The 27,588-nt window shown below is 42.3% G+C and overlaps 1 protein-coding gene across 5 annotated transcripts; it reads left to right on the top strand.

Annotated features, from left to right (window-relative positions):
- The first annotated feature begins 302 nt into the window (after positions 1-302).
- GGACT (gamma-glutamylamine cyclotransferase) lies at positions 303-27,588 on the top strand. Of its 5 annotated transcripts, none has more exons than XM_066176409.1 (3): positions 325-379; positions 3,173-3,199; positions 25,983-27,588. In XM_066176409.1, the coding sequence occupies exon 3, from the start codon at positions 26,000-26,002 to the stop codon at positions 26,459-26,461; it is 462 nt and encodes a 153-aa protein (XP_066032506.1). In that variant the 5' UTR covers positions 325-379; positions 3,173-3,199; positions 25,983-25,999; the 3' UTR covers positions 26,462-27,588. The 5 variants fall into 5 exon arrangements, with proteins under 5 accessions (XP_066032505.1, XP_066032506.1, XP_066032504.1 ...); XM_066176407.1 differs by lacking the exon at positions 3,173-3,199 and adding an exon at positions 1,940-2,092 and having other exon boundaries at positions 352-379; XM_066176408.1 differs by lacking the exon at positions 3,173-3,199 and having other exon boundaries at positions 303-379.

Genomic DNA, 27,588 nt, shown 5'->3' with positions numbered 1-27,588 from the left:
ACGTTTATCACGGCCTCCAGGAGGCGAGGCCCCGGCGCGGGTTTCGGGAGCGGCCCTTCCCGGGAGCGCCGGGCGCTGCTCCTGCTTTGGCAGCGGCCGCGGGGTGTCCGGCTCTCCCGGCCCCGCGCCTGGCTGGCCGCCCTGTCCGCGCTCCCGCCAAGCACGATCCGTCCCTCCGGCAGCCGGGCCGGCTCCGGCCAGCGACCCAGCTCGCCCCCAGGCCCGCTCTGCCCGTCTGCAGGGGAAGGAGCGCGGGCAGGCGCCGCCCCACGCCCCGCTCCGCCCCGCCGCCTATTCCCCGGAGAGGCGCCCCGGGTCGGGCAGAAGGCGGAGGCCGCAGGCGGGAGCGCAGGGTCGGAGGCAGCGGCAGCGCTGGCGAGTGAGTGCCCCGAAGAGCGCCGGGCAGAGCGGGGCGGGGCGGCCGGGCCCTTCTCTCCACACGTGATGCCGCGGGGAAGCGCTGAGGGGAGGCGGAGGTGCCGGCACAGGCTGCGGGAGGGCCGGCGGCGGCCAGGGGCTCTGCCGGCCGTGCGGCCCCGCGGGGAGCGCCCTGCGGCCCCGGCCGCGCTCCCAAAGCCACGTGGGAGCCGGCCCGGCCCGGCTGGCGGCGAGGGGGCGGCTCAGGGCCCCCGGCCGGGACGCGGGTGCCCGTGGGACAAGGGCACAGCAGCGCCTCAGTGTGCCAGGGGCAGCCCGTCGGTGATCCAGCTGAGTGCAGGGAGGGCTGTTCCTGGCGCTGGACCGGCCAAGGGGGTGATCACCTTGCGTTCTCCGGGTGCTCAGGCGCATCCTCCAAACAGAAGTGTTCGTTATGATGCAAATAGTCCTTTTAGTAACATACCTTTACCCTTGTAATGGGTTAGTGATGGGTGTTCGAAGAGCTAGTACCTAAACTAGAGGGAAAAGAGAAAGGAAAGAGTTCAGGTATCATAGATGCAGAGTGTAGCAGAAGGTGCCCCTGCCCACGGTTGGGCTTGAAAATAGACGGTTTAAGGCCCTTTTCCAACCCAAATCATTCCATGACTGTATATCCTTAAAAATAACATTTCAGAGCGCTTATCTTTTTGCCCCTATTGCTTGGACCAGAATATTTGAGGGGGTGTTTCTTTCTTTTTTTTTCTATTAATCCGCCTTGGCTTTTCATTTTGCCATTCGTCCACCACCTGTTCTGTATCCTTTTCCATTATAGAGTTACATTAAGTCTTTTGGGTTTGGGTTAAGGTTCATTTAGTCATATCTGTGTTAATTCCAGACAATTAACTTCCTCATTTTTTGCTTCAGGTATTTTTTAATTTGCTGGTTCTTTAATTTTTGCCATGCTTTGAAAATATCAAGGTAGCAACTTCTATAGAGCTGAACATACAACAGCACAACTGTAAATATCTCCATGACGAAGTTGTTTCATGTAGGGCTCTGTGAGGAGTGGACTTGTTTTATAAACTCTCCAGCTTAAGCAGGCAGTCAACCTGGAAAAGCAATTTCTTGACAATTAAAGTTGTTCATTGTGTGACAAAGGCCATTAAAAGAAGCTTTAAATTTCACATCTCTGAACAGAACATGGGCAAAATTTCATCATTCTTCTCCCCTCCTCTTGAGACAAGTCTTAAAAACTTAGACTGTCTCTGTAGTATATTTATCTTTAACTGGCACTCATCTCCTGCCCTCTCTCCATCGTAGCTGTCAAAGTCATAGGAACACTAACATGTCTTGTTACTTAAGTGTAGCTTTCTCCTGCCGTGGTTAAATAAATGCTAAATAGAACAGATGTATCTTTTACTGTCTGTCTCAAAACCTGAATTTTCAGAGAGGTTACATGTTAAACAAAACAAAAAATGACCTTTCTGTGCATTGTTAATGTTTTTAAATCTGCGCCCGACTGCTGACAAATATTAACTACTTGATATGTGCATCACACTTCATTCTCCTTGGGTTCTTGCAGCCTGTTTGCTCCTCACTTTCCAAATTAGCGTGGTTTTCTGCCATCAGCTTTGCAAGCGAGTTTCTTTGAGCTTGTTCATGAGTTTGTTTTGGGACCACTGGAATACCGAACACAGCTTGGCTCCCTCACGGAAGAAAGCATGTCGTGTTGTTGGTACGTGTCATGTCATCTACTCCTTAGAGCTTTTCTTTTTGGTGACTTCATACGTGTCATTAGTTTTCTGTTGCTTATTTTCTCCTATCGTTCAGTGTGGAAACATTGCTTTTAGTGCTTTCTTTACTGCACTGTCTTTTTATTCTTTAGAAAGGCTTACCATGTCAGTTCACGCTTTCCTTGGCTGATGTTTGACATGGAAATCTAGGTGTCTCCAGAGAGCAGAGGGCACTAGCAAGGCCTGGTTTGCACCAGACATCCTGCTGTCTCTGCCACCCACTGTTCTGCTGAATACAGCCTCTTCCCTTGGAAAGTGTCATCTAGCATTGGCTTTGGCCCTGCTCTGAGTGGGAGGCTGGGCTAGGTGACCTTCAAAGGTCCCATCCAACCAACATTCCTCCAAGTCTGTCCGTACATTCTCATAAATCCCAATAGTAACCCAACTGTCTATTTTAAAGGAAATTTCCTCTTGAAGATTACTTTCACCTGACTGCTCATGTAACCACAGGTTTTGCCAGTTCTGCTTCTCTTTTTTGTATGGTTGTGTTTGTTCTTGGAGAACTTCAGGGAAATGAGGTTATGTGATTGCCTTATCTACCTTGTGAATATGCAAGTGTAAGTACAGGCACAAAGGTAAAGTCATAGAGGTGTCATGGAGTGAAATAAGAGAGCAAATTCCAGGGGTCGATTCTGGCATTTACCTTATGATGCTAGCTCTGGTGCACTTTTACTCTCTAATGGATTAGAGAGTAAAATTATTTTTCTGTATAATCGTGAATGCTATTAACAGTTACTGTTGGTGGAAGAAAAAGACACTACATTTCACTCGGGTTTTGTCATTTCATTTTCAGAGCAATGCACTTTTCCTATTCAAGTCTTCTTGTATTTTTCTCATACTCTGAAAGTTCTTTGAACTTGAACCTGGTCAAATAATTTTCATAACTCCTTTAAGTAGAATTGAATGTCAAACTTAAATGGCATTTTAAGTGATGTGAACTGCTTAAGCAGAGAGCGTGTGCTGTAACAGAGCACATTTTCTATATGAACTGATGCTACCTTTTGTTTTCTCATCTTTCATAGATACATTGCAGTATTCTGACAGAAAGGGTAAGTATTACATAGATAATTTAGTAAGAGATAGGGGAAATGGATGGACCCGGTCATGTCATTGAGTTAGCAAATGTAATACCCTTTCCATTCTGTCTCTCTAAAGAGGATGTTTAATGCCTTTTTTTCTTTAGAAATTGAACTATTCAGGCAGTAGTAAATCACTGGTCTTAACCCAGAATCCATAGCTATCCAGGATTTTTTGCTCTTTTTCACTGCAAAAGTTTAATTACATTTTATGGACCATGTCAGATACAGCTCTCTTTTCCCCACTTCCAATTAATGTTAAAGAAGGAGAGACTGTACACGGGTAATATCACGTCCTATTGATTTACCATTACAGTGTTGTTGAAGAATGGCCGTTACATTAAGAGTCTTGGCCACTGTGATTTCTTAAAGTGTGTCAGCTATTCGCTCTTAATATCTTGAGAAAACAAGTCCGATATCACTGTCACTCCTGATTTCTCTGTCATACAAGACACCTCTTTTCCTTTGGAATTACCTACATAACCACCTCTCTGCAGTGCTTTGACTGTAATTGCTCATGACCTTTACTAACAGCCAGAGTTACCATTGTATTACTGACATTCTGACAGAAGTTCTTGGTTATGTAGAATTGCTTTTTCTCATCCTTTTCCTCAAGCATTGCTTTTTTTCCAGTCTGTGGGTTCCTACTAAATAAAACGGAGATCACCCTACCTGTGCTGAAGCAGGTTTCAGCTGTGTGAGAGTAGCTGTATTAGAACAATGCTGCAATTTGGAAAATACAGGCTATCAGGTAATACCAAAGTAACTGCAAGTCTCTTTATCTTCTTTCTCTCCCCTCATTTTGTCTAGCCTGATGCAGCCCCCAACTTTTATCACAGCAAATTCAAGTTGGAAGGGACGTGGGGAGTCACTTGTCCAACCTCCTTACTCAGTGCAAGTAATGGCACTTGCAGCTTGCAAATTGTTTGTGTGGCCAGACCAGGTTGCTAAGTGTTTTATCCAACGTGTCTTGAAAACCTATAGGGATAGAGACTACACAACACCTCTGGGCAGCTTACTTCAGTTTTTGTCTGTATCATGAGAACCCTTTTCCTTGAATCAAGTTGGTTGATTTTGGTTTATACCTATTGCTTTTCAACTCTGGCATGTACTGCTGTGAAGACCCTGTCCGTGTTTCCTGGATAGCCACAGGACTGCTATTAGGTCGATTGAAAGCCATCTCTCCTCAAGTTGAAAAGGCTGTTTCCTGAGCTGCTTTTCACAAGGCAAGTACTCTTGCCCCATGGCTGTCTGAATGCACTGCAATTTGTCCATATTTTTTCTTGTTTTGGGCCCCAAAGTGGGTGCAGTATTGTCGGTGTGGTCTAGTGAGTGTCAGGTAAAGGGAGATTGTCACTCCCTGTAATCTGCTGGTTGTGTTCTCATTAATACAGCGCAGGGTGCTTGCTGCCTTGGCTGCTTGCTTTGTTCAGCAAGATGTATTCATGAGTTCTAAGGTAAGTGTAAGGCAAATCATTGAGATGTCAGAGGAAACATGGATCCCAAACAGTATCATCTTGTCTGCTGTACTGCACTTCTGGCTGAGTCTTGGCTCCAACAGCAGTCAGGATTGTAGCTCTCCTTTTAGTGACAAAGCAGATGCAGATAGTCATTTCTCATCACGTGTCTAGGAGTCTTGCTGTTTACTTAGTATTCCTAAAGTGTTAGGAATGTTTGTTGGCATTATGTTACTTTCTGGTAGAAATACCATGCACAGTTTCAGTAGTGTTTTGGAATGTTTATATAAAAGACATCTCTCTTCTCCATAATACTTTTTTTACACCTGATCTGGACTCAAATCTCCTATAGTTTCTCTCTTGCATCTTTCCTTATCTGGGCCTGTTTAGCCTGGAGAAGAGACATTTAAGAGGGGACCTCATCATTGTCTGTAAGTATTGACGGGAGGGTGCCAAAAGGATGGAGCCAGGCTCTGCTCAGCGATGCTGAGCAACAGGACGAGTGGCAGTGGGCAGAGACTGATGCACAGGAAGTTCCTCCTAAACATATGGATGAATTTCTTTAATGTGCAGGTGACTAAGCACTGGAACAGATTGACCAGAGAGGTTGTGGAGTCTCCTTTACTGGGGTTACTTGAAAACCATCTGGTTACAATCCTGTAAAATGTGCCCTAGGATAAGCCTGCTTTAGCAGGGAGGTGAGACCTGCGGTCCCTTCCAGCTTGACCCATTCTGTGATATCTTGGATTTCATCCTGTACCTCTGCTGCCACCTTTGTGTCTCAGGTACTACATGCTGTCTACACATCTTGTGAAATATGTCAGGTTAATACATTTTGCCTTCTGGTGGGCAGGCAGATTGTGTGGAGGATTTCCAATAATTAAAGTTCTGTTGTTTCTGCTGACACACAGTACTGATGAGAATCATGAGTTTGTACCTCAGCACTGCCCCCTTCTTTAGTCTGCTTTCCATGATGACAGATTTGCATTTGAAATGTGAGTTTCATTTGTAGTTGCTGACAAGAGATGCACCTCAAATCTCTTCACACCAACTGCTGAAGCCTGAGTGACCAGCCTAGATTCTGAACTGTAGGAAATTAAAGCAAGATGAATGCTACCCTCTGGCTCATTAGACCTATTAATGGTGTTCTTTCTGAATTATTTTAATTGAACCCAAGTGTTTGTTGTTTAATTTGCACATTAAACTAAGCTAGGGTATGGACACTGAATTTTACCACTAAAATCATTCTGTCATTTTGATTGTCTCTGGATTCTGTCCACTGCAAGTTCTGTAAGCAACAGTTTTGTTCTTGGTTAGATCTCAGAATGTGTGAATTTCGCTAGAGGTCGAAGGTGTAACAAGTTTGATTATTTCCCGTCAGGAGAGGCCCAGTCCACATATACAGTAATACTGAAAGCTTGAAGAAATACAGAAACAAACCAATTTTCTTCAAAACATTGCTGAGAAAAATGATCTTGGAAGTGAGACTGTAAGTAGTGAGTGAGAAATAAAAGCCTTGTTCTGGTTTTCTGTTGGAGGAATAGTGTTTGCTGTGGTTTTTATAGGTAGACCTAGTGATGTCCTCTTGCCTAACTCTTGCCTCCCTTTTGTGATGACATTCTTTTGGCCTCTGTTTTTTTGTAGTTTCCCTCTGCTTAAGGGATAACAAAAACTCTGTGATGACAATATGTGAAGGGAGTGCTGGAATATGCGCTCACTGTGGGGATTTAGCCAACCTATCTCGCCTGGACTGAGAGGACGTAAATTTACAGTGTGGCAACAGGTTCTTGTTAGTGTTTTAACTTGGGGGGAAATGGGAATTCCTTCATGAGTTTTGTGAAGAGCTTGTAAAAAAAGGAGAAATGTTAGGAGTCTAGAGGAGGGACTTAATAGCATAAGCATCCATAGTGGCAAATTCAAGAGAAAATTACTAGATTCGGATTTTTTATCTCAGAGATCAGAAGACAGGACTAGTTGAGAGAGAAACTCACCAGAATATGTGGATAGAAGAACTGAAGACAACTGAAGAAAAGAGTTTTCAGCAATAATAGTTTGGGTGCAGATGATCAGATGAGGGATGAAAAAAAATACACTTGCCATGATTGTCAGCTGAGACGTGATGGTCTTGGACTTATTGACAGGAATGGAAGGAGGTAATAGGTATTGGAGTTCTTTATTCCCCTGATTGCATACCTGCACAGGTGCTCAACAGAAACTGGCTTGAAGAACATCTTAGGCCCAAACTTAGTTCTGGCAAAATAAGAGCTCTGAAGAGGATGGGACAAGCCTACAGAGGCTAGGAAAGTGAGGAGAAAAGATTACTAAAAATTACTGTGTAGAAAACATAATCTTGAAATGAATGTAATCTCTCAGATATGTTTGAGTGTATATCAGTTGCTATTGATCTTCTTTGAGGCAGTTTTTAGTGAAGCCATCAAAACTTAGATTTTCTGTGGAATGAGTAAGTAGGAATGTGAGCTCAGTGTTCCAGAATGTTTTCACTGAGAGGAGATGGAGCACAGCACATGTATGGAGTGTGGCTTCATGTACTGTGAAGCAGTGCTTCTGAGGTCAGGTGCTGCTTGTGAGGTGCGGAGATAATGCTTGGTAAGTATTAGGAAGGGACATGGGCATAGGAGAACAACTAAACTAAATTTAGATGAGATTGCACTGAACCTGCACTGTATTACTAAAATGTATAAATAACTGAGAAACTGTATGAATGGAGAGGAATGGTTGAACGCAGCTTATGGAGCAGAGCCCCAGGCTTGATTTTTGCCTTAACTGAAAATTACGTAGGGAATAAATCCCAGCAGGATGCTTACCATGCACACACACATTTCACACATCAAACCACTAACCTGCTCCAAGGCTGCAGTCTTTGCTGTGATGTGGTTCAAGTATACTTGCTATGAAAAATTCCAGGATATGAATCCAGCCACAGGCCAAATCTTACTGAAACTTTCTGAAGCTCATTTCAAACATGATAAGTAACACAAAGTTACATACTTAGGAACTGGCTGGTTGGGGAGAGTGCCCAAGGGGAACGTGATATGAACAGCTCAGAAAGAAGAATCTCTGCCTTCTCTGGACTCTGCAGATAGAAACAGTTCTCTTAACTGTTATCTCAAGCAGGAGTCAAATTCAAGAGAGTGAGCATAAAAGAAAATCTACCTTTTAGAGATTTAAATTATATAACAGGTTAATGATTTATTTCTTTTGATTAAACTGTCCTGAGGCAGTGGGCCCTATTTCATTATCTGGGGTCCAGGCATGATTAATTTCTCAGTAAGGTGAATATGTAAGTGGTTATGGGAAGCAACAGGAAACCTGCTTAACAGAAACAAGACATCTTTGAGAAGACAAGCAGAGGAGCAGAGAAAGAAAAGGATTTGATTGTGTTTTTTTCATCTTTGTAGTATGAGACTCCTTACTGAGATCTACTGACTGGCTGGTTATTCCTCTCCCTCCTCTACTTGTTTATATTTACCTTCATTTATCTTGTCAAAATATCAAGAAATTTAGGTCAAAATATATCTGGATCCATCTGTTCATCTAGTCTGTTCTTTTACTGCTAGTAGTTATTATATCTTTTAATTAAGTATGCTTAGTGACAGTTTACTATATTAATGGAGAGCATCAAGTATCTTTAATTTTGTACCGGATCAACTTAAAAAATTTTCTTCCTAATTTCTGTATAACAAAACAATGATTTAGTCTCCTTAATTTGTCATATTGTGGTCTATATGTCTTACTTGTAATTTCTGTTTTAGTATTGCTTTAGGTGGAAACTCAAATCAGGCTCTGTATTTTAGCTGTCTTTAGCAGAGGTTTATTATCATTGCAGGCTTATTGTGAACTCAGGAAGTGTTTGTTCATTGACATGGCTATCCAGTTCAGTTTTGAATTTTGTTAAGTGTAGTTATTCTTTTGATATAGTAACTTTGTGCTCTCAGACTTATGACAGACTGGGAAAATAATCAAGTCCACGATTGACCTTTCACTTCTAGGTTTGTCAAACATTTTGATTGGTTTTGGGGTGCTTTTTTGGGGAGATTGTGAGATTGACCATCAGTGTTGCTGCAACCAAATTTTAAGCAGGGTCTGGAGAGTGATGCTGCAGACACCAGACCTGGTAGGTATGATAGTAGAAGGAAGGAACAGATGACATTGCCTTTAGGATAATTTGTCTTTCATGACCCTCCTGCCACATCAGGTAATTTGGTTTGACATTTGATAGGTCAAAACTTAATCAATTGGGCTAATTTTTGAGATTATATATGAGACAGATTATTTCTTTGACATCTGCCCCACCCCTCTGTGGCTCTCTGTGCCAGCTCGTTAAGCCATCAGCTGAGTTTTTACTTCAGGTAGTAGTGATGCTTTGGGAGTTTAATTAGGGAAAAGTGGTAGGAAATATTTTCAGTGACAGTGGAACAGTCACTCTTAAGCTTGATGATTTTTATCTCTTAATGGGAATAAACTCCCCAGTAATCTTCTACTTTTGTGATCTGGAAACACTCTGCAGTACTAACAGCACACACAATTTTAGGGTTTACTTAGACAGCTCTGCTTGGATCCCAACTCTAATTATTTCTGTCTTGTGGGCAAAGCTGCTGCAGATGCAGCTTTCGTAGCATGTTTTTTGAGCTACCATGATACAATCACTTAGCTGTCTAAGAAATGTGTACTAGCTTATATTGTTCTTTTTGATAAAACCTGTGACACTGCTGTGGATTACACTTATATGCACATGCAGCAGTTTACCTGTGAATCACATATGCAGTGGGTAAACAAATGTATGTGTAAGATTGTTTATGGTATGTCTAGAAAAATAGCAGTGACTCTTATCTGCAGTTGCCACATCAGCATCTTAGAGGAAAACTGTGTGAGGGTATAGATTTTTAACGGTTCCATATCAAAGTGATGTGTCTCACTAGCATGCTGTCAATAAACAAATAAAACCTAAATGCCTATAAACGAAACATAATTTATATATTTTTAAATCTTGATTAAATAGCAGTTATTTCAGAACTACTTGGGATTCAAATCTGTCATATCTGTGATCTAAAAACAGTTTTTTTGAGATGAAAAATAGACACAACCCAGGGGATGGTTATTTTGTGGGCTCAGAAGGGTTGTTTTGTGGCCCTTTAAAGGACCTTTATGTATAATATATAAACCAGGATGGCTGTCTTGGAAGCTTCAAGGCACAAGTGCGTGTTGCTTTCTACCTGGGGAGCAGAAGTTTCAGAGTAGGAATGTTTTGGGTGAGCTGTGCACCTGTACTTGAGGCTGTGGTGTCAGAGGCTTGGGTTGTTCTTGCACTTTGCCTTCCCTCAGTGCTTTTATCAGCCAAGGATGTAGGGCTGGGCTGGCACTGCTCGGCCTTTGAGCCAGTCATACCTTGCGTGTGCCAGATCCAACCAAAGCCAGCTGCAGGACTAACAACAGGCTTTGGCCTGCCAGAGTTCAAGAAGCATTTGGGCAAAGCTCTCAGGCATATGGTGTGATTGCTGGGGTGTCCTGTGCAGGGCCAGGAGTTCTGCTTGAGAATCCTGATCAGCGCCTTCCAACCCAGCATATTCTATGATTCTGTGGTCTCCTAGGAAGTAGAAAAATTAGATTCATGCCCTTTGTCCCCAGGGCTCTAACCCATGTCCCATTTGGTCTTGTTTGGCCTTTTGAAGCTAGATCACAGTGCAGAAAGCAATGCAAAATTCATGGGGTCAGAAAGCACTCAGTGCAGCACCTCAGGATTATATCTCTAAGTGTATTTAGGAGGCATTGCATGGAGAAAGAAGGGGTGGGAATTCAACATTTCATTTGCTTTTCAGGATTATTACTATTTGGGAAAGTAAATCTAAAAAATCAAGTAATTGCATAATGTAACATCTATAAAGAGACAGGGAGTGGGATCTATACTAGAAACCTCTTCTTCAGGTAGCTGGAGCCTACTGACTAGACCTCAGAATCAGTCTCTTGCAGTTTCCATGAGTCCAGTGTTCCTTACCATGTATAGCATGTGATTCAAACTGTCTTTTATGTTTATTTTTAAAGGAGGGCTGAAAGATTGTCTCATTTATTTTCTTGGCAAAAGGCAAGTTTGGCAGCTGCAGTGTTATTTCTGATAGAGGTTTGCTGTCTTGCTGTTGAGAATAGACAGTAGTGAAGGATTCCTAACTTTCCTAGTTATCTATGCTCTTCCTAGGCACCGTGCTTATCAGGAAGCAGACAGTCTTTCTAGTGTCCATCTTCAGAATTTGAGCTTATTGTATCTTCTGTCAAAGCACATGTGGAAAAAAGCTTACAGCTTTCTTCTGTTTCAGTATGCTTTCATATTCTTAAAGGCATGATGCTCTTTTCTCTAAAAGAAGTGATCACAGTACAGGCTCTTTATTTTTGTTGTTTACTTCTGTAGGTTTTGGTTTCCTGACCTATGATTGCTCTCTTTGTCCAGCTGATAACAGTTCTTTACATATAGTGCTCAAAGCTAGGCATACTACTCAATTTGTGGCCGGACAAGAGCAGGATATTTTTTCCAGCCCTACCAGTTTTTGACTCGTGTTGAGTTCGTGATCATTATAATTTTCAAATCTCTTTCTGCAGAAATGCTGGTACACCAATCTTTCCACACATTTTGTTTATCTGGTTGGTTATTCCTGGCACAATCTTTGTCCTGGCCTTACCTGAATGGCTGCTACAAAGCAGCAGTTGTACAGGGGCTTGTGACTGTCTCATTAGCCTTGTGCACATCATTCAGTGTTTTCATTATTGGTGCTTCCCTGGTACTGGAATTAACATAAAAAATCCTGAGCATATGTCCAGTTTGAGGTTAACGTCTGATAAATATTAACTAGTCTTTCTAACCAATTTTGGAAGTTTGGTTGTTTGGGGTTTTTTTTTGTCTAAATAAGTTCTTTTAAATCGTGTTTTTCTAGCTAGCTTGTGGAAATATCATGAGCATTATCAGTGTCAGAAGTTAGAACTTTTGACAAAGTAACTAGTCAAGGTCAAGACAAATAACTAGTATGGATCAAAACAGATGATTTCTTTTTAGCATCTGCACATCTTAGCAGTGGTAGAGATGGGAAACTGCGTCTGTGTGCATTCTAAATTAGGTTTTATTACTAAAAGGTCTGCATCCCTTCTTTCTTCCATAGGAGCTGACATTGGATATAGTGTGTATCTCCATCCAAGTGGTGTCTCTTAGGTCTGCCTGGGCAGTCATTTGCAGTGGAGGACACATCAGGCCACTCTGCTGAGCAGCTCCAGCTAAACCTTTGTGACCTGTGTATTACTTTGCCCATTGTCCTTCTGCTCCTGTGCATATAAACACATTCTGAGTCAGTGACCACTGAATACTTGTATCTTTTGGGAGAAAAGGATCCTCTAAGATCTTTTTTTTTTTTTTTTCCCCTTTTCAAAAGGGATAAGGGACTAGGGAGTCGTAAAATAAATAACCCCTTGTTTTACGGAAAGCTACTGGTGTTTGATGTTGAGTGGGTTGTGTTGTTGTTTTTTGGGTTTTTTTTTTGGGGGGGGGGCAGGGGGAGGTTTGGTGTGGTTTTGGGGGGGGGGGTTGTTTGTTCTGAAATGCTGAAGCGAGCAAGTGGTGGTGGTATAATAAACAAAACCTGCCTGTAAAACCTAACTTGGTTAACCCACCAGACTTTGGCTGTCTCTTTTAAAAATTACTAATTTATGTTAACATCTGTTTAAATCAAGCATTGAGGAGAAGAGCTGCTTTTTCTTAATGACTTGTATCCATTTTCCTAGGCTTAAGCTTTTTTCCTGCTTTCCATGACTGTTTTATTCTTTATATGGGTTGATGTTATTTGGTACTGTTCAAGGTTGTATTGCTTGCATATCTTCCTTTTAGGGAATTTGGAAGCCTGTCATCAAAAAGCTGGCCCCACAGATCAGCTTAGAGGTAGTAAATGCCTTGCAGGCACATAGGGATCTCCTCCAAACATTGTCTATGGATCCTAGAAATGCACTCACCTGAAAATAATTCCTGTGTCACAGAATCACAGAATGTGTAGGTTGGAAAAGACCGTCGAGATTATCGAGTCCAACCCAGCCCTAACACCTCAACTAGATCATGGCATCGAGTGCCACATCTAGTCTTTTTTTAAACACATCTGGGGATGGTGACTCCACCACCTCCCCGGGCAGGCTGTTCCAGTATTTAATCACTCTTTCTGTGAAAAACTTCTTCCTAATATCCAGCCTATATTTCCCTTGGTGCAGCTGAAGACTGTGTCCTCTCGTTCTGTCAGTTGCTGCCTGGAGAAAGAGACCAACCCCCACCTGACTACAGCCACCTTTCAGGAAGTTGTAGAGAGTGATCAGGTCACCTCTGAGTCTCCTTTTCTCCAGGCTAAACAACCCCAGGTCCCTCAATCATTCTTCATATGGCTTGTTTTCCAAACCCCTCACAAGCTTCGTTGCCCTCCTCTGGATGCGTTCAAGCATCTCAGCGTCCTTCCTAAACTGAGGGGCCCAGAACTGGACACAGTATTCAAGGGTTAGCTTTGCTTCTCTAGCTTTGAAGTCCACAGTGATTGCACTAAAACCTGAAAACTTGTAGCTATGGAAGTGCTTCTGTCTTAACTGAAAAAGTATTGAAAGACAGTATGACTTCTGGAAACACATGCATAATTAGTCGAAGTGTAAGTCTGAGTAAGATTTCACAAAATTATTATAAATATCTTGATCGTATCTTCCTTTGTTTTCTGATACAGAATTTTCTGCCAAAATAGAGACATCTAAACCTTTTGATTCTGAAATACTGCATTTGTATGTTATAATACAGTATTTTCTGTCTTTCTTGTATAACAGGCATATGACTATTTTTTTCCCCAAGAGTTCAGGATTCTTTCACTGATTTATTTGAAATGCTGTATTAAAAGAAAAACATAACACAACCTAAATCTTATACCAGTTAATCTAACTGCCAGCCATAACTCCATTTGGGCTCTGGAATAAGCATCAAAAGCTGAGGAAGTTTTCATTTTTTTATGCCTATTATCTGAAGATTAGAGCAAATAAATGCATGTACTTTCTCATTAAAAAAATACAGGGTCACCAGTTCTGACTCTTTTCATTTCCCTTTAATTTGTCAATTTTTTATCGGCTCTATTTTGCTGATAGAGTAGAAAGAAGGAGAGACTGAAATTAATTAAATCTTCTGTGATATTTAACTTTTTATTTAGTGTCTTGGGGATCCAAGGAGCTCAAAGCAATAATCAATCAAAATCGCTCCCCTCTGTCTATTCTCAGGGGAACTGTAATAATAACCAATTAATACAGCCCTAGACAGAAAGGTGGTGATTAGGCCCTACAAAAATTGATTGCAATTAGCAAAATTCTGCTGTAGCAGAAATCACCAGTTAAAGTGGTTTTTTTCAAAAAAAGATTTAGGTTTTGCTTGCTCGAAATACTGAAATACAGCAAAATTTTCACGTTGTTCAGGCCTTTTTTGACATTGTCTAAGGGATGAAGGCTTTTAGACACCTTGAGCCTCATTTTTAAAATGACCTGCCATTGTCAGTTAACTGATAATGTATCAATTAACAGAAAAATAATTGTGCATGACTTGCCATAATTTTCTACAATTCCACTTCCTTTGAAGTATTGCTGCCCTAAAATCAAAGCACACTCAGACACACCACTGCAGAGCGTTTTAGAAATATATGGTGTTATTCTGGTGACACCAGGTGTTGAAAGTAAAAAATGTAATGCATTATGAATTCAGAAGCATGCCTTTAATAATTGATAGTTATTGTGGGGTAAACGGTGAGCTAGTGAGGGTTTGTAATTTGCCAATAATTTATCTATTTTGAAAGAAATGTTCACGTGCTGAAAGTCAGAAGTCACTTGACCATTACCTGTCTTTTTAAATCACGTCAAAAAGACAAAATGTTGTATGATTTCTCTTCTTTCTGTATTTTAAGTAGTGTACTGTTTCTTGATTTACATCTGGCTCTCTAATTATATTATTTAATTTTTCCTCAGTTAATTAGCATCACTAAGTGAGTGTTTGCTTAAGAAATGCAGAAGTGAAATTAACTGAGATTTCCAGATGTCCCTAGATACTGTCAAGTCTGGGAGAAATTCTGTTCAGAATAATAACATTATTCCTGTGTGTGGGCATTGGGAGTTGCCTGAGTCTGCTGCACTGCACAGTATTTGGGTGGGGAGAGTGGCACTGGGAGGGCAGCGACACATTTGTTCAAGAGCTGAAATGTAACTTCGTATGGCCAGGCTGGACTAAGGAATTATTTAGTAATGTTTTGCGCATTTTCAGTATTGTGTGAATAATGCTTATCTTTAATATTTTTCAGGTAGCATCATTTTAACTCCAAAAATACAATTTTTGGTTAATCTCTAAAATCGTCTCTTTTTCCAGTTTTTCATTGTCAAATGCATTTGGTGTGAGGGTGTACCAGTGTTCATCCAGAACTACTTCTTAAAACTTGACTCATTTCCTATGAGCCAAGACCTTTCAGTGCAAGCAGTCTGTTTTTAAAAGTATGGTGCTGACTGTATTTACTGGAGGCTGCTCTCTTTATTTGTGGCATAAAAATAAATTTTAAGTGGTGCTTGTAAATTTATTTTAGTAGGAGCAAAGTTGCTGACAGGAAGAGCAGTTGGTTTTATATTGTGTATCAGTTTGTGCTGAGAAGTAGGTGTTGGAAATGTCTGCTGATCCTAATGCAAGAGGAAACTTTTCACTTAGAAGGATAGACAAGTCTTGGGACTTGCTGTTCCTGTCCTACTTACCCTGTTCACTCACACTGAAATTTGAAAAAGCATGAGGAAGTGAATTGGAGGATACTCTACATACTACGGGATATTTGGGGCCTATTTGGAAAGGTGGGATCCCAGTAAAATAGCAGCATGTATGAATTGTTTTCTTATTTCCACAGCATACCCTGAGAAAGCAGGAATACAGCGATCCATTGTTACTTCTCCCTCATGTCCCACAGTATGGACTGGGGACAATGGTAATTTCCCTTTCCATGCTGAGTTCTGTGCATCCCCTTTGGTCAGCTCTCTTGACAGCTAATGTAACCAGTTTAGCCATCCCCTTTTCTCAAAATTTTGGCCCGTATTTGGGGTGTGCAAGGAGGCTATTCTGGGGAGATACTAAAGCTAATCAGAGGATTTGCTAATTTATAATGGAGGCTTAATCACCTTTGCTTGGGACCTGCTCCAATCCTAAATTGGCTACATCGTAAGATGTAGCTCGAGGCATTCAGAGCATTTTGCATTGTAGTGTTTTCTAATTCATGCTGGTTTTCTCAGCACAGGCTCTAGATTGATGGATAGGTGTAGTTGGACACTCTCCTAGATATTTCAGTGCCTTAAGGTATGTGAGTTTCTTCTGATGTGCACACAAAGTAACCTGGAAGACTTACGTCTCTAGAATGCTAATTTTATTTTTAAAAAATTTAAAAGATCCTTTTCAGCTGCTCTGTATGCTCTCACGATGCAGCAGTGTGTCACAGATGGAAACCACTTGGTTTGTAGAAGTAAAATCCTTCACAAAAGCTATTAGAGTGTGTCCAGAGCAGGGTGACCAGGTGGTGAAAGGCCTCAAGGGCGAGACTCACAAGGAGTGGCTGAGGTCACTTGGCACATTCAGCTTGGAGAAGAGAAGGCTGAGAGAGGACCTCGTCACAGCCAACAGCTTCCTCAAGGAGGGCAGTGGAGGGCTGGTGCTGATCTCTCTGCTGACCAGGGACAGGACACGAGGAAATGGGATGATGCAGGGGAAGTCCAGACTGGACATTAGGAAAAGGCTCTTCACTGTGCAGGTGGCTGGCCACAGGAACAGGCTCCCCAGGGAAGCTGCATGGCTCCAAGCCTGTCAGGGATAGAGGAGAGTCTGGGCAATGCCCTTTGTCATATGGGGTTAGCTTTAGGTAGTCCTGTGAGGAGCAGGGAGTTGGACTCCATGATTCCTATGTGTCCCTTCCAGCTTGAGTGATTCTGGTTCCTTTATTGCCTTCAAATGATGAGTGCCCCAGAGGCTCTTGGTCTGTGGTCCCCAAGCACATGTTCTTGCACTTTGTATCATTAAAAGCCATCTTACTTCTTACACAGCTCTTAGGCCATCTCATGTGGCTGTAGCATGAAATGATCCTCTTCTGGATGCATCACACACAGATGTGGTAGGCACGCAGCTAATTACTGTAGTAAAATCACTAAAAAATAAAACAACATTGATTCCTGAGGAATATGACTGGTCACTTTTTGTCTGTGCTTAGTACTTCTTATTTTAATATAGTCCATTATAATCTTCCCTTAATTTACTCCTTGTTCATAGACAGTTCTTCCCTATGTCTTGGTCTGGAGATGTTTTCACTGATTGTTAAATAATGAACTCCACTGTGTTATCCTTGTCAGAGTAGGTTGTTTAATGACCCTGGCCTGGCTTTTTTGCATTCAGAACCACATTGCATATTAATTCCCTTCTCATTTACTTCCAGTACTTAATTCTGTTCTTCTTTCTTCATCAAGTTACTATCAGAAAGTCTTTCTCAAATGTCACTGAAGAGAGGCTGCAGAGCATGTTTAAAGCCATTTTCATTTCTGTAAATATTTTATTTGTAAATAATTGGCTCATATAAATTAAGATTAATATTATGTAATCCTGTTACAGTCTTACCCCTGCTATAAGATGCCCTTCATTAAAGCTTCCTTCCAAGCATTCTGGAAGGAGAACTGGCAAGGAGACCTTGAATTAGAGTAAATTCTATGTATCATCATTAAACCAGAATAGCTTTTATCTGCAATTGCAAATGTGTACGTAGAGATAGGGAATTATTTCCATCAGTAATTCTTGTGAGACTCTTGTGGCTTCATGAGAAGGTTTTAGGGGTTGTGTAGCTGGTTTTCCTCATTTTTCAATAAATACAGATCTTACAGACCTCTGTTAAATTTTGCATTGGACTATAGAACCTGTTTCTGCATCAGGGACCAAACCACTCTTTACCAGAAAATAAACATTTAATTCAACACATTCTTTATAGGACACATACAAACTGGAGATTTCTTGTCTTGCTTTGACTCTACCAGGCAGGAGGATATTTGAGAGTTTGGTTGGTACATTTTATGGATTTGAAAACAAATACTCCAGTGCCTTGCTAAGTGCAATTTCAGGCTTTTTTGGATGTCCCCAGAATATGTATTTGTTTCTTCTGTGTAGAAGATAGGAGGCCAGTAAATGTATTTACTTTGGGATAAGGATGCATTCCCTGTTGCTGAGGAAGGACATGAGGTATGTTTCAGACTTCATTGCAGGAATTTGCAAGTCATTCTTAGAGAGCAAAAATCAAGATCAGGACAATTGAAATAACTCACTAATTCTCTTTTCATGATGATTTGTGACTTACTTGTTCTGTAGTAAACTTGTTACTAATTCCTAAAGAGAAGTGATATGTCTCAGTGGGATTGAAGTTAATTATATACATCTGTTAATGGTTCTTTGTAGTTTTGATTTGATGTCCTGTTTTGGTTTGTGTTTTCTTGCCTTTATTATATTAGAAAATGGTGGAAAAGATACGCTGCTGAGATACAGATTGGGTTTTTACTTCTGACTTGTATTAAGTTGCAAGCTGAAATTCACTTAAAAATATTTTTATTAAATAAAACTGCCTAGATAGCTTACCAATGTAAGACTTGCATTAAATTACTAAGACAAATAAAATAACTGTAGTGAATTAGAATAGAATCACAATATCATTTAGTTTGGAAAAAGACCTTTACTATTGAGTCCAACTGTTAACCCAGCACTGCTAACTCCATCACTAAACCATGTCCCTGAGCACTGCATCCTGCACATCTTTTAAATACCTCCAGGGATGATGACTCCACCAGTTCCCTGGGCAGCCTGTTGAGCTGATTTATTTTGTTGCTAGTATGTCCCAGTACCATACTAGTATAAATACTGTGCTTTTCCACAAATTTGATTCATAGACTGAAAGGATGGTATAAGACTTCCTTCTTAAAAAAAAAAAAAAAAAAAAAAGCTCCACTTTTGCTTCTATGCACCTTTAGTAACCTCAGCTCTGGTCCTCTAAATGTCAAGGAGGGCCTCCTCCTTCCATTCCTAGGTATGCGACCTAGGGGCATACATACAAATAAAAAAGCATTACTGTTAGTGTAACTTCTGTGTGTATAGATATACTCTATTGTCTACTATTCCTTCTGAACCTCACAAAATTTGTATGACTCTGCTTCAGAGCAAATGTCCTTGACCATTATCCCACACTATCTGTACCCTTCCTGGTGGAATATTTAAAACTGTGTTTGCATTTAGGTCTGGTGGCTCCTCCAGTACAGCTTCCTCCTTTTCTGGTGGCCACTAACACTTCACAAGCAAAGCATGGCTCTGTGTAAAAAATCCTTGTGTGTGTATATGTGGTTGCAGCAAATGCATATGAATTACCTTTCTTTGACCCTTTAAAGCAGCCCATAGTTTCCCGGGAATCATGTGTGGAAAAAAAAAAACAGTCTGTTGAGTTTTTCTGATGTTTAATTTCTGCCACATTGGTCAAAGGTTTGTGTTTTAGTAGCTAGGCCATACTGGACTGGAGTATGTATGTATGTTTTGAGGAAAAATACTGCAGTGTCATGTGACACTGCTCCCAGGTTTATACCTGGATTTTTCTGTTTGGCTCATTTTAGCAGAGCACATTTTGTTCCCTGAACATCCGTGCTCTTGTTTGGTTTTTAGCAAGGTTTGAGGGGCATTGTGTTGCAGTGACTTCTCCACATGATGCTGCAGGGCTCAGGCACCTTGACTCATCCCAGGGAGACATCCTGCTATGGAGCTGGTGGCTGGACTGGCCCTCCCAGCCACAGTGAGGCCCGAGAGGCACCCCACTGGGTCTCTCCTGGGCAGAGCTCATCCTGCCTGCAGCCCCTGCCATGGCAGCTCCAGAGAGCAGGGGCAAAGGCATAAGATGGCTTCCCAAGCCAGAGGCCCCTGCCAGTGGGAGGATGCTCTTGCTCACCAATGGGGCTTTATAAACATCTCCCTTCCAGGCTCAGTCGCACTCCCAAGGGACGGTGCTGGGCCATGACCTGGGCACCTCTCCCCTCCTCACAAAGGATCATTGTGCAGCTGTTCCCTCATTTCCTTTGTGGAAAGGCACCTCACGATCCCATGCAAGACCCCATCTTTTCTCTCTTCCCGTTCTCTCTCTCACCATCCTTTCAGTGTAGAAAAATACATTCCCATGCTTAGGTACTCAAAGTGTTTGCCGTGTTCCACAGGCCGGGATGATCTTCTCGGTCCAAAACAGCGAACTGACCGCTCTGGGTATTGGCATGTAAATTAATGTGCTGACCTCGCAGGGAACCCATCCAAGCTGCAGGCTCTGTCCTGAGTTTCAGGATGTCGGCGGTTTGAAACTCTGGGCTCTGTTCTGCATCTCAATGATGGAAACCACTTCAAATTCACCATGGCATAGCAGGACTGCCCTATCAAAAGTTGTTTTTCTACTTTTTTCCTGTAACAGCAGTCTGGCATTTAAAGCTTGTGCTCCATTCTTGTGGGTTGTTTTTTTTCTTCCTTTTGTGTAGATACAACAGTGTAAGCACCTATGCTAAAAGTGCAAAGAAGATATATTTTTGTGTATGTAATTTAAATTAATTGAAGTGTATTTAAAACTGAATTATAAGGACCCACCATGCTTGAGTGGGATTTTGAGAAGCCATCTAGTCTCTTGCCTTTCTCTAAGACAGGAATAACTGTAGCATCCATGATAGTTTGAACAAAGTTTTCAAGAGTTCCAGTTTTCAAGGCTTCCACACTGTTTATTGATTTTCAGTAAACACACCTTAGTTGGCACTCAAGACTAAGATGCTTGAGGTATTGCTGTGTTCTTCTGAAACATCAGTGTGTTGCTCAGTAACACTCAAAAAGGCATGGGGAGACTGGAGTGGGAACAAAGGAGGAGACATGTTTTCTCACCTTGTATAAAGGTTTGGTTTAAACCAGACACGGTTTATCTATCCTTAATTATTTCAGTTCTAGTTTTCCTGTGTCAGAAAACCTTAGGAGAATCAGTAAAGAGTGCTTCTTGGTTTGTCAAATATATGTGGACTTGTCAGCCATCACTGAGGAGGTGCACAGAGCCCCCTGACTCAGGAAGATGAAATAAGCAGGCATCAGGGAAAGACCCCACAGTAATCTGGCCTCATGCACACACACAAAGGCACAGCCTGTGGCTGCCTTCCATGCTGCTGCTGCTGCCATTGCTGATACAAAAGCAGACGTGAGAGCTCACAGGAAGAAAAGGACTTTGCACAGTACAAGCTCATCACTTTGACTTGGGGAGGGTCTGGACCCAAGTCTGGAAATGCATTGATGTTGCCTTGCCCTGTTCTTGTGCTCTGATGCTGAGGTATTTGTTGTTGACCACCCTAAGATAGAGGGCACTGGGCCCTCTAGCTTTTTTGGGGTCATTTGTTATGGTTGTTCTTATGCCTGTCGGTTCTTAAAATTTGAAAGCTGCTCCTATCCACGTTAATGATGCTGTGCAAAAAATTTTGGCTTGTTTTGTGTCCATGTAGGCAGAGAATCAACTCTTCTTCTTAAAACCCTTAATCATATTTTTAGGTGATTATGCCCCATCTCATCAGCTCTTATTTAAACTCCTGCTGGTTCATTCTTGGCCCAAGTAAAACAGTTCTAGACTCAGTGCTCTGCCCTGAGCTCTTTCTAATTAGTTTTGTAGTCCACTGGTTTCTGAACTGAGGTTCCAAGACTTTAGTGAAACTTGTACAACATGACTTAATATTAGGACAAAACAGTCAATACTTACTAATAAATTTTTTTCTTGAGGTGACAGCTTTCCCCTCCTTCCTCTCAATTCAGTTTGTCCACATCCACTGACCTGTTTTTTTCATCCACCTTTTCTTGTCCTCATGCTCTGACGATCCCCTCCTGTCTCTGCACTGTCGAAATTTAGCCTGTTAATCGCTCTAATGTGTCCAGCATGTGTTCTGCATTCCATCCCCCACATCTTTCTGTATGTGGTACTTCTATCTGTTTGTCACTTTGAGGCCTTTTAAAAGAAACTTTGGGAATTAAACTCTTTCTGTAAGTAATAAAAATTAATCTAACATGTTTTCTCTATGCAGTACAGTTGAAAGTGATTTGGAATGTTTTCAAACAGACAAAAGGCAGATGTTTGTTGTGATGACAAAGGCGTACAAAGCACGAGAGCAGTGTTGTGCCTGTCCAAAGGAAGGGCATCCTCCCTCTGCCTCCTGTCAGAGACTCACAAGATACTCCAGTTTAAGAACAGAAGTATTTGTTGGTTTGGAGATGTGAGTTATCCAAGGAAGAAATGAAAATCTGAAAAGAAGGTTAAGTGGAGTTCCAGGTAGTGCCCAGTAGCATCCAGCATGGCCCTGGTTACTGCAATACTCTTGTTTGTTTTCACAAACCAGCACCTCACGGTTTCGGAGCGGGTGACCGCTGCGAGGAGACCATAACCTCTTGATTTCAAAGGAGCCATCGTTTCGCTGGTGCCTCTGTGGTTAATGTAAGAAAGGTGTCTTGCCATAAACTCTTTCCGAGGTATTCAGCAAGGTTGGGAAGGGGTCGGCCCAGGCAGGAAGCCCTTGTCTGTGCTATAAAGAAAATAGCAAGCAACAAAATGAAAGCATCAAAGGACCAACAGGATGCGGTCCCAGGAGTCCTCTCTGGCATGTTAGTCCTTCTTGAAAGTTAGCATTGAGTGAAGAGTGACCTTAAAACTCCCTTCATTCAAACAGACTGGGCTCAAGTTTAAAGTTCAAGGCATTTTGTTTTTTCACCTGTTTCCTACAGTTTTTAAGAAACTTCTGAAGAATTAATGTGTAACTATATCTGGTCACAGAGCCAATGCAGAGAATTTTTCTCAAGGGAAAATAATGTTACTGTATGGAGTGAGAGAAATGGATACTTTCTGAGTTAGGTTTTATTTTGTTGAAACTTTTTCTCCCAAACCCACTGCGAGCATGATTGCAAACAGCCCTGGAGCCAGCATAATGCATGGCTGTGGGGCTGTGCTTTATTTTTAAAAGAAGCTGGTAGGGTCCTGTAATTGTCTGAATTGTGAAAAAAAGTGGTTTTTGCCAAAGCTGCTGCTGCCGCTTGGGAAGCAAGGTCTTGTTTTGGGCACAACGTGGGAGCAAAGAGCCTGGTTGCAGCTTCATCTGCAAGTGCACGGTGAGTGAGCCAGCAACTGGCCCCATGGCCGCCCACCCTTCTGTCACCCTGCTGGAGCTGTTGGGCCTTGAGAGGGAAAAGCAAAGCCCTGACCCAGCACTCCGTTGGTGGATGAGGGTGGATGTGGATACAGTGCTGCCGCCCTACCAGCGGCAACCCAGGCGCTTCTGGCTGGCACCAGTTGTGAGCCACTTTTCACCCAACAACGTCTACCTGTGTGATGCTGAAGCAGCTCCTCTATTTTCTGATCTTTGCATCTTGCCTGATGAAGCAACTAGTTACAGATCCCACAAGCGATCTGGCATGTCATCTTTCATAGCTAAAAGAAATAGTTTGCAGAGATGACGTACAAATTTCACTCGTGTTTCCCCATGCCATTAAATTTTAATGATTCTGGTGTGAATATTTCATGAAAGTACTTTCTGAACGGGTTTGTTTTGTCCTGGCAGCTAATACTCAGTATAAGTCTGTTGGCTTTTGTTTGTTTTTTGTTGAGTTTTCTTTTCCTCTCAGGTGGTTTAGTGAAGGTAGGAAGTGTCAAATTGGATTAAGTGAGAAAAGGCAACTTCTTGTTGGTGATTCAGCAAGGGGGTGCCGTCTATAACTCTTTTCAGCTGGGTAGTGAAGGCCTGTGAAATGACCCTCAAAGACAATTCTGCTCTGTGCTCTCCTGCCACAAGGTGGCTAAAACTCTTTTCAAGCCCAGGATTTGTGAGTGCTTTAAGTGATGCTAATACATCTACAGCCTTTCTGCAGCGCAACACAGGCACACTGGAGACCAGATTTATTGCGCAGAAAATTGTGTATGTCTTATTTATATGGAGCAGTGATCAGAAAATGTTATTACCAAGTTTATTCCAATCCCTCCTTGGCTGGAGGGCTGGGCTTTGCTTTTTTGTTTTTTTTTTTGGTTTTTTTTGGTTTTTTTTGGTTTTTTGGGTTTTTTTGTTGTTGTTGTTGTTTTGTTTTTTTTTTTTTTTTTTTAATAGAAGTTGTGCTCAGACCATCCAGCACGAGCGACAGGGCCACTGTGAGGCATAGAAGTGCCACAGGGAGCTGTGGCTGAAACTTCAGCTTCTCACTCCATCTCTGTTTGAACTGCCTGCTGAATCAATCTGCTCAAAGGCTAAATCAGAAACACTTGCCCAAACCTGGGTTAGCAAGTTCCTTTGTTGCTGTTGAATTCTGTGGACCCTGCACTGGGATGATGGGGGCCTTTCTTTAAATGGGTGATGTGTCCCAACAGCCAGCTGCTGTGCCATCAGAAACAGGGAGGTTGTTTTCACCAGATTCAGGAAATGGTGACACTGTTCTCTGTGAACTTTTTGGAAGCTTATCTCCAGCTGTACAGTAGGGACAGGGCTTTTGTTTAATGGAAATGAAGCGTATCTTTTTCTTACAGATGCACCACTCACTATAAAGCTTTTTATGTGCGTTTTAGGTTTCCCTTTTTATTTTTTAACTTATTAACTCTGACAAGTAACCTCTTGGTTGTGAACAATTTAATTCACAATTCATTTTTCTGATTCAAAGTGAACACGAGTGCCCTAATCCCCTAATGGGAATTAATTGCATGTTTCAATGCTTAACTCTGATCCTTTCTCAATCCCCACTGGGACAAGTTTCTTCCTGAAGGATCTGTGTTTGTTATTCAAAACACAATCTGAAAGGTAATGATTTTTCTTATAAAAGAGACTCGGGCCAACTGAATATTAATGCTCTTTTTATTGTGAGGGAATGAGTTGCATCCAAGAAAAAAAACTCGTTTATGTCATGAAGGATAAATTACTCTGAAGTATATCTGATAAAATGCAGGGAAAAAAATCAGTGTGTTCTTATTCCCCTAAGTGAAAGCAGTTTGCCAGTAAATGAAGGCACACACTGTTTTTGCTTGGAAAGCTGTATTTTGATACAAACTGTTTCCTTCACCAAAGGGGAAATTGCTTAGCTACTGAAGATTTTTAAATGACACCGTTCTCAGCCAGCAACACACCCTTTTGGATAACTGACCTAACCTTACAGTTTACTAAAATAAGAGTAAATTGCAGAAAATAGATTAAATTTCTACTTCCTTTCTGTTTTTAAATATTTCTCAAACTTGAAATACAGTATTTAATGACACTCTTTCCAAGAGGAGATGCACGGGCTCCTCTGATGTTGGGTGTCTGGCCCAGCCAGGTGACTGTGGCTGAGGCAGGCTCTGCCCAGTCAGTGACCAAAGGTAAAATGTAGGAAAACATCACAGTGCAAGAACTGCTTCCACCCTACAGAAATGATGGAGCACAAACAGGGCACAGTGTGAAAAAATAATGCAGGAGCTCTGAAGGTACCTTCCCCCCCCATTATGTTTCAGTAAAGCCAGTCTTTTATCCCATTTAAACCAATTCTGGGTGTTTCATGCTCACAGATAAAACAAATGGTTGTTCAGGGTCTGCTTTCAAGAGGGGGCTCACACATATGCAGACCAGCTACTTGAGGTGATTTAACACTTTGGGGTGTCTGTCCAGGGAAGAGGGGAGGAACACAGCCTTACCTGGTCTCTCTGCCAGCAGCCCTGGCTTCCAGTTTCTCCTCACAGCTTGCTGTTCAGCATTTGTCTGTCACTCAGCAGGCAGGACCTCGGCGCTGGCATTATTGCAAATCCACCAGCACATCCATGAGATGACTCCACACCAGGTTACACTTGCTTTTGGGGAGTCACAGCACGACACCACAAACTTGCTGCAGCACAGCTCCCATAATGGTGAGAGGGAAAAATTAAGAAGGATTCAGAGCTTTTCGTGGGAGTGAGGGATGTGTTGACCGATGTTTGGGATTCCTTAGAGAATGTAATTTGCTAACAGCAAAGAACTGCAAAAGGCTGACTTTCTCCTGGTCTCTGTTTTTCACTGATGTAGTAGTTGTCTGAAAAGTTTCAAGATACTCGAATATGATACTTAAATCTGGTATAGGACTATGAGACCCCTTTTGCACGTGCCCGAACAGCCTGTTGTGTAGGAGGTGTCTTGGCAGGGCCATGGCTCTCCAGGCACTGGGGGTAACGCACCTCTTTGTCTTTCAGCTGCTTTTGCAAGTACGATGGCCCGTGTCTTCGTCTACGGCACGCTCAAGAAGGGCCAGCCCAACTACAAGCACATGATCAACACGGCCAAAGGCCTAGCAAAATTCCAAGGAAGGGGCCGCACGGTGGAGAAGTACCCACTGGTGATTGCAGGGAAATACAATATTCCTTACATGCTGAACATCCCGGGGACGGGCCACCACATTGCTGGGGAGATTTACTCTGTCGACGAGCAGATGCTGCAGTTCCTGGATGAGTTCGAAGGCTGCCCAGACATGTACCAGCGCACCCTGATGAGAATCCAAGTGGTGGAGTGGGAAGGGAAGGGTGGCATGGGAGAGGCTGACGGCGTCCTGGAGTGCTTCGTGTACAGCACGGCCACGTACCCGCCCGAGTGGGTCGGGCTCCCCTACTATGACAGTTACGACTCCTCGGGGAAGCACGGCCTCTCCTACGTCCTACGGGAAAGCCGGGAATAGAAACGGGAGGTGGCGCGGCCTGGCCGAAGACATAGTGCTAAGCAGGTGTTGCTCGGTAACCTTTCCAGGAAAGCTGTAATACCTTGTTATTAAAATGCAGGAGCTCTTGTAACCTTCCCAACCCAGGAGCCTTGACGCTAGTGTTGAAGCCCTGTAGGCCCAGAGCTGCAGACTCCTCCCCAGGCAGTCAGTGTCCTCCTGGCCCCCCCAGCCTGCTGCAGGTAACTGGGTTTGCACCAGGTGTAAACTGCATGTGCACATCGGGTCTGGGGTCTAATTATTCCCTCTATTACACCCTTTGCCTTGGTGCATGATAATGGCGGTCAGTGAAAGGCAGAGGAACGGATTAATTTATTTTTTTCCCTGAATTGACAAATTTTCTTGCACTAATATCTGAAACCGATTTAAATGTCTGCAAAGTAAAGCACAACTCCTACTGAATATTGACTTGTAACGGGTTTAGTAGGCTACTGCATGTAAACAGGGGAAGCTGATCGGATAACTTGGTGCTTCTAGACAAATAGGAAATTGCTGGAGAAAATGTAAAGATTATTCTTACTCTGCATTGCAATGGGGTTTTTTTCTGAACTGGAAAGGTGTATTTTTAAACCATGTTTAGTTTTAAAAGGTACTGTCAAGAAATACTGAGAGAATATAAGGGAGTTACATTTAAAATTGTATTTTTAATTTTACATTCTAAGCACTTTGAGTTCCGCTTCCATTCACTGCGTGACTGTAGGACTTGGGTGTGTGTGTCTTTGTGCCTCTGTGTGTGTGTGTCTGTGTGTGTGTGTGTGTCTGTTTTGGGGGATGTGGGGGCTGTTGGGGACCAGGAAAAGCACACCTACACTGGAGCCATTGTTGAGCAGTTACTGTCAAGGTGACTTTTGCCAAGCATTTTAATGCAGAACTTGCAACTATATGCAAACTGAGTTTTCTGATGGGGGAAAAAATTTATGTGCGTTATAAAAATATCCAAAGGACCTGTATTGTGATTATTGCAGCATTTAAATTGGGAAAAAATACATAAAGAAGACTCTTGTCCCCCTGACCCAACCAATTGTGCTGTACAACTGTGATGTACTGGTTTCTGTACAATCTGGGAAAAACGTGGCTTTTTCTTGTTA

Source organism: Chamaea fasciata, unplaced genomic scaffold, assembly GCF_029207755.1.
Source record: "Chamaea fasciata isolate MVZ Bird 193981 ecotype frontalis unplaced genomic scaffold, bChaFas1.0.hap1 SCAF_2, whole genome shotgun sequence".
NCBI lineage: Eukaryota > Metazoa > Chordata > Aves > Passeriformes > Sylviidae > Chamaea > Chamaea fasciata.
The sequence above is the reverse complement of the archived record's forward strand: the minus strand, read 5'-3'. Positions and strand labels throughout refer to the sequence as shown.

What these genes read in the sequence shown, in the direction of transcription:
- GGACT (XM_066176407.1), top strand. Translation starts at nt 2,017, where the DNA reads ATGAGTTTGTTTTGGGACCACTGGAATACCGAACACAGCTTGGCTCCC. An exon ending in GAAAGCATGTCGTGTTGTTG is followed by an intron (nt 2,093 to 25,982) that starts GTACGTGTCATG and finishes TTTGTCTTTCAG; the next exon opens with CTGCTTTTGCAAGTACGATG.